Raw genomic sequence first — 7,404 nt, 5'->3', positions numbered from 1 at the left:
GCTCCTACTTTCTCATCTATAACCCTGAAATAATAGCAAGAGCAATTTTCACATTTAGGCAAGCAAGAACACATGCACTTTTTTCTTTTTTCCTTTTCTCAAACTTTCTCTCTCTCTCTCTCTCTCTGGCTCATTCTCTCTCTATGCCTCTTTCTCTCCCTCGTGCGATTAATGAATGGGATTGAGTCTGACCCCCGTGGTTGCAGTCTAAGCAGCCTCCACGGCTAAATTGGCAGGATTACATCTCTGTAGTTTCAAAGTAAAAGTATGATAAAAAAGAAAAACAAAAAAAAACACCCCTACTCGCTGAACTCGAACGGTAAGAAAGAAAGCAGGAGACATGCACCGCGAGATGTCCTGATAGCTACACACACCCATCCATCTTTAAACATCCCCTCCATGGTATTCATCTTAGTGCAGAGGGAGGAAGCGTGGAGGAAAGATCAATGGGGAGCTTCCTGCGGGCAGTGGAGCCCCGGGCCTAGCCAAGAGGCCTCCGACGGCCTGGATCCAACGCCGTCTGACGTCCAGTTGAAGGAGGAGCGGGCTGTCAAATACGAGGGGAGGGTGAATTAAAGTGCACTTTGGTCCGGAGAGCGGTGCGCTCACTCTGCCAGTTTTCACCACAACATGTCTTGTCCAAAAATAATTAGATCAGGTCTCGCCGTTTTCATTGCCGGGAGTAGCCCGGTGGATTCTTCAATGGTCCAGCAAAAAGGGGGAAAGAAATTGCCCCGGCGTTGAATGGGAGACTCGCTGCTCCCGAAGGACACTTTATTTCTCTACACTTGAGGTTTGTTGTCTTTTGTCACTCTTCCCCCCCCCCCCCCCCCTCCTCACAACCCCCCCTTCTAGCCTTATTCACCATTTGCTTTCATGCAGCTGTGGCCCCTGTTAAAAAAAAACACACAAAAAAACGTTTTTGTGCTAGCACCATGAATACTTGGGATGGGTGGGTGGATTGGGGGGGGGGGGGGGGGGGGGGGGGGAATGTGGCCATGGCAGGTAGCCCTGATTGCAAGTTAATCTTGTGAAAGAGGCTCATACAAGTACTTTTAGATTCTCCATAGGCCACAGAGGGCTCATCATCAATCGGGGGGCACTTGTCCCCTCCTTTGTGGCCGAGATGAGTGCAGAGCGCGGCCTGTGTGGCAAGGCAATCACCTTCTGGGGGAAAACACTAGTAATTACTTCTAAACTGTTTGGGCTCCATAGACAACCCGCATTGTGTGGACGGAAGAAATGAGAGAGGCTTCCTTTCACGAGCGGTCGGTGTGACGCTGATCTCCTGTTATCTGTTTGTTTACACTGAGCTTGCACTCCGTCTCTCTCTCGTGCTCTCTCTTTCTCTTTTTTCTCTCTCCCTCTCTCTCTTTCTCTCTTTCTAGCTCTCTCTCATTTACTTGTGCACTAACAGCTTTTTCCATGTGCATGTTTGTGTGTGTTTGTGTGGCAGTGTGTTTGAGTCGCAGTGTGTTTGTATCGCAGTGTGTTTGTGTGTGTGTGTGTGTGTGTGTGTGTGTGTGTGTGTGTGTGTGTGTGTGTGTGTGTGTGTGTGTGTATCTTTGTTTTGTTTTTGACATGAAGAACCTACTGGATTGTAGGATACAAAGCACATACCACAAAATGGATTAATTGAGAAAGAAAAACATCATTAACCACATTATTGTCCTACAGTTACGACACCCCTTTATTTTTGCTGTTTTCAGACATCCTAATACAATATACAATTATGTGATGGATGAGGATTAAAAGAACATGGAATTAGACTAATAATTAAGAGTTACTACGAGTTAAATGGGAAGATCAATCATAATTTATCTTTTATATCTGTGGCACGTACAAAGCCCTTTTTAAATTGAGGCTAACTGTCATTCTATTTTTGGACACTAGGTTGTAGTCTTGAGCAATACATGTTTTTCAAATCCCTATCAGATCATCAAAAGCATTGTGATCTTTTGTACTGAAATGATAGGTCAAAAATACCGTTTGAGCTGTCGTATCTGCCCCCACACACACACACACACACACACACACACACACACACACACACACACACACACACACACACACACACACAATGCAGTGCAATGTAATGCTGTACGAATAAGGACAGACTGAATGTTACGAATGTATCTGTCAAATTGTTTGTTGTTGCACCACATTAAAATGGTATAGGTCTTACTTTTGCATCAACTCAAGAATTTACACAAAAATAGTTTCAAATTACTGATAATATTACTAATTATGTAATACATTGAGTAAATATATATATATTTTGCCATAACATCTTGGAAAGATATAACCAGAAGGGCCACAAAAATCAATGGCCTTCGTGTGCATTCTTTCTTGAAAGTCATTGTATTATATTGTATACCTGTATGTTATATCATAAAGACCCTTGGAAGAAAGGCATGCCTGACGTAGTTCGTTTGAACCATACGCCCACACACTAGGTCAACAAGTTGACCCTGTCAAACGAGTTTTTCCAGGGCAACACACACTTGAAATAACCTATTATATTGAGTGTGTGTGTGTGTGTGTGTGTGTGTGTGTGTGTGTGTGTGTTTGTTTGTGCCTGCTTGCATGGGAGTATTAGTGTGTGGTGTGCTTTTGTGCATGTGTGTGCGTGTGTGTGTTTTTTTGTTTATGTGTGAGTGGGTGTGTGTGCGTGTGTGTGTGTGTGTGTGTGTGTTTGTGTGTGTGGGTTGGTGTGTGGTGTGTGTGTGTGTGTGTGTGTGTGTGTGTGTGTGTGTGTGTTTATGTGTGTGTGTATGGGGGGGTGCTTGTGTGTGTGTTTCATTGTGGAGAATTTAATAGAGAGAGTTTATTTTTTAAAGGGGTGTATGGTCCCACTCCAGGTGCCATCATTAACAGCAACATGTATGATTAGGACTATATCTAGAGGAAATTTATGTTACTATTCCTTGGTGACATAAAAATTTGATAGTTCATGAAATTAACTATCAAGTCGTATGTTTTATGATGATAGTTTGATAGTTGCTAGCTCATTTCATGAAATTAATTTCATGAACTATCAAGTTTTATGTCACAGCAAAAATTAACTATATTGTTTCAGAAATATACAGTTGACGCGTAAAAAAGACTTGCCCCCTCAAACTCTCTCTCTCTCTCTCTCTCTCTCTCTCTCTCTCTCTCTCTCTCTCTCAGAGCAGGGGTTGACGAAAGGTGGCGCCCCGCTGTGCCTGTCGCTGCTAGACAGCCACTGACTTAACTAAAGAGGATTTTTCTAAAAGATGAGCTTATCCCACGCGCTCTGTCACTGTGGAGATATATAGGACCACCAAAAAAAAGATATATACATGTTTCATCTTCAAACCTGTTCAAATGGTTAAACTGTGTCGACTTTGCACGTCCTCGTGTCAATTGCTGGAGAAAAAAAAGATAAAGAGCCTGTTTTTACCCATCCCGCACTGTAATAAACATTATGGAGCGCACGCTGCGTTTTCAGTTATTACATTATTATTATTTATTTAACACTTATTAATTCTCGTAAGGAAATCAAAGTGTAAAGGTAAATCCCAGGACAGCTCATCGTTTAAAAACGTCAAGATAACGGATAGGATTTAGGAATAGCATGTGCTCTGTGAAAAGACACGCATCAATACACTGAAGCGTGCTTGTACACAGCTGATTGGGCTACACAGAGGTGTGTGTGTGTGTGTGTGTGTGTGTGTGTGTGTGTGTGTGTGTGTTGTGTTTGTGTGTGTGTGTGTGTGTGTGTGTGTGTGTGTGTGTGTGTGTGTGTGTGTGTGTGTGTGTGTGTGTTGGGGGGAGGGGGGGGGGGGGGTACGTTAATGACAGCAAAAAATACCACCTACCACCATACCATGCCACCTGCACAGTAGCACCGGGCTACGTAGGCCTGTTTGATATTCCAATTTTGCACCGAATCACAACATGAGCCTTGGACGTCCAATACACACACATAGACACACACACACACGTGTGTGTCACACACACACATAGACACACATACACACACACGTGTGTGTGTGCGTGCATGTGCGTGTGTGTGTGTGTGTGTGTGTGTGTGTGTGTGTGTGTGTGTGTGTGTGTGTGTGTGTGAGTGTGGTGTGTAGGTGAGAGACTTCTCGCTGGGCGAAGGCACGAAGCGTATGCTGAACCGACGCGAGATGCGCGGGGGGCAGCCAGTTTACGGGGACGACGGCTAAAATGGGAGCAGGGGAGAATGATGATGACAACCGAGTAGCGACCACCGGAGACCCTGCGATCCGGCACTGAAGCGGCAGCCATCCGTGGATATTTCCGAGTAGACAGAACCACGAAAAAAACAAAGGCATTGAGAACGCACTGAAATAGCGGATCAGAGGTAAGTCTATGCCATGATTTTTGAACGTACGCTATTCTGTTGAAAAGGGCGGTTCGTTTCAATGGTTCTGATGTTGAATGATAAACAGTGTCATTCTGTGCGACCAAACGTCGTTTGTTAAATTGGTATTTCATATTCAGCCCGATCCATATTCATTAGCCGCTTCTTTGATTCTCCAGAAAGGACGCTGTCGTGCATTGACATATCCAAAATTAGAACTGGACCAATCAATGATTATGAATTCAACGTGAATACACAACATTCACGTGTGCACATACGAGTGTCATCGCACGTTGAATAACAGTATGCCATTTATGCCCATTGCTTGATCGCTGAATGCATCAGGCTACACGGTAGAGTGCTTCCCAATGTAGGATGTTGTTAATTATCTGCTTGTGAACACCTATGGGGCTTATGAGTTGAATATATTTAAATAATCGAAAACCGTCCCATCTGACCCGTGTTTCTTTACCCACAAGATGAGACCCAACTGACACCCCCCCCCCCCCCCCCCCCCCCCAGGTGCCTCGCATGCACCCCACAGGCCCCCTGTCGGACCAACCATGACCAGCCCCCAGCCCCCCGGCGTGAGCAGCTACAACTCCTCCCCCGGGCCCTGGGACCCGGCCCTGCCCGGGGTCGGCGGGGGGGGCCCGGTCTGGCTGTCCGTGGTGAACAGTGTGGTGAAGATGGTGCTGATCTCGGCGATCGTGTGTCTGTCGCTGTTCGGCAACGTGGTGGTGCTGCTGGTCTTCCAGAGGAAGCCCCAGCTGCTGCACGTGGCCAACCGCTTCGTCCTCAACCTGCTGCTGGCCGACCTGCTCCAGACCGTGCTGGTCATGCCCTTCGCCATCGCCGCCACCCTGCCGGGCATGTGGCCCCTGGACGCCAGGCTCTGCCAGGGGCTGGTGGTGCTCATGCACCTGTTTGCCTTCGCGGGCGTCAACACCATCATCGTGGTGTCGGTGGACCGCTACCTGGCCATCATCCACCCACTGTCCTACCCCACCCGCATGACGCCGCACCTGGGCACCAACCTGATTGCGGCCACCTGGGTGGTGAGCCTCATCCAGAGCACGCCGCCGCTCTATGGCTGGGGGGCCATCGACTTCGACCGCCGCCACAACGTGTGCTCCGTCATCTGGTCGTCCAGCCTCTCCTACTCGCTGGCCGTGTGCGTCTTCTCCTTCTGGCTGCCCGTGCTCATCATGCTAGGCTGCTACTGGATGGTGTTCCGGGCGGCGCGCCGGCAGAACGCCCTGGTGCACCCCGTCCAGAGCCACTCCCAGAGCCCCCAGCAGCAGGAGACCGCCCCGCCGCCGGTCCAGGGGCCCGGGTCGGACGCGGCGCCACCCCCGCCACCGCCCGCGCCGCCGCCGCCGCCGCCCCCTGGGTACCAGGTGCGGGTGCGGCACAGACGCTTCCACTACCACTGCAAGGCGGCGCGGGTGGTGTTTGTGATCATGGCGTCGTACATCGTGAGCATGGGCCCCTACAGCGTGCTCAACACCGTGTCCTCGCGCTCGGGGGCCGCCGTGCCCCCCTGGCTGTCCTCGCTGGCGCTGGTGCTGTTCTTCGTGCAGTGCTGCCTCCACCCGTACATCTACGGCTACATGCACCGCAGCGTTAGGAAGGAGTTCCTGGCCCTGCTGTGCGGCCCCCTGTGCAAGCAGGGGCCCCCCAACCAGATCTCCGCCATGGAGAGCTGCCGGACGGCCGGCGACGCGCGCTCCGGCCCCCAGGGGAGCCTGGTCCCCGGCCTGGCCAAACGCGTCTTCCCCCTGCACACGTGGGAGGAGGTGACCACCTCCTCCTCCCCTACCTTGGACAGGAGGTCGAGGGACAGCCGCAAGGAGACCACCTCCGTCAGCCTGAGCCCGGAGAGGGAGGTCCCTGTGGGGAACGTCTGAAGCTACGACCTGCAGCTAGGATGGGGAGGTTGGCCAGGACTCGCACTCCCAACCATCAGGATACACGTGTCATGTTGTTTTCTTTCGTTTTGTTTGTACACTTTTAGTTGGCTCTGCTATTGAGGCGATTGTGAGAGAAAAAAAAAAACGGAACATGAAAGAGCTCGTCTCAATGGATCTGCTGTTCAATTTGTCGTGGTTGATGTGTTATGTATATCATTTGTGTGGGCCAATGTGTGTCCTCATGACAATTCTCTATTTAAATCAATGTTTTGTATATTTTCATATAGATGCAGTCGTAATCGTTATCGATTGAACCAGCCATGCATAGGTCTGTTACCTTTATATGTTGCAGTGTTGTTGAAATCCAGGCTCACGTTTACGTTGTGAAAAGATTTTGCTGTAAATATGGGCCTTTCTGCTAAAGTAGAGATTTTCTGGGATTATCGTCTGCTATGATTTGATAATCACTCACTCGCCTGCCAAGGTTCAGAGATGACATCTGCCTTGTCACTTCTGAATCTCAGATATCATCTCTCTTTGTGTCAGTGAAAGCAAGCAAACTTGTGAAGCATAAAAACTCAGGGTATTAATGTTCAAATGTTGAGTGGCCATGTTTTTAAGCATATTCTGAAATGTGTCAGTCACACTGCCGTGTTCATTTCATCCATTCTTGTTTGTTTTTGAGGTAGTTTTTTGCTTTTTTTACCCAAACAAATTTCAAGGTGGAAAACATCTATCTGAGCAAACAAGAAATTATAGAAATTTGCCTTAGTCATTCTCAAACTCATTGGAGGTGTAAGATGTGCCTCATCTGTGATAACGCCATTGTCAACCGTAAGAAGAATGCCCGCCTTCAAAAGAATACTCTGACAAGGACCACAAGTGCATTGAAAATTACGCTAAAAGAAACAGAAAAGAATGAAACCACACAAGTCCAACTAGTCATTTGTGAAATCTGCATGCAGTTGGATGTTTTTCTTTAAACAAATAGATTTCCATGACATAATGAATCCCTTTGAAGACACATGGCAAATATACCTCATACCTGTTTTCTATTTTGCATCAAACCAGAGTTTTTATAGTGTTCTTGTGTACACTCACGTATATAACTGACTGATTTCTAATGTATAGTACATA

At 47.9% G+C, this 7,404-nt stretch overlaps 1 protein-coding gene across 1 annotated transcript; it reads left to right on the top strand.

The window, feature by feature from the left end:
- Positions 1-4,917: 4,917 nt before the first annotated feature.
- gpr101 (G protein-coupled receptor 101) lies at positions 4,918-6,264 on the top strand (the record flags this gene model as incomplete). Its single annotated transcript, XM_079744897.1, has 1 exon — positions 4,918-6,264. One exon carries the CDS (start codon positions 4,918-4,920, stop codon positions 6,262-6,264), a length of 1,347 nt encoding a protein of 448 aa, XP_079601023.1.
- Between the last annotated feature and the right edge of the window lie 1,140 nt (positions 6,265-7,404).

Source organism: Pollachius pollachius, assembly GCF_949987615.1.
Source record: "Pollachius pollachius genome assembly, chromosome: 10".
Classification (NCBI taxonomy): domain Eukaryota; kingdom Metazoa; phylum Chordata; class Actinopteri; order Gadiformes; family Gadidae; genus Pollachius; species Pollachius pollachius.
This window is presented reverse-complemented; position numbering and strand designations above follow the sequence as displayed.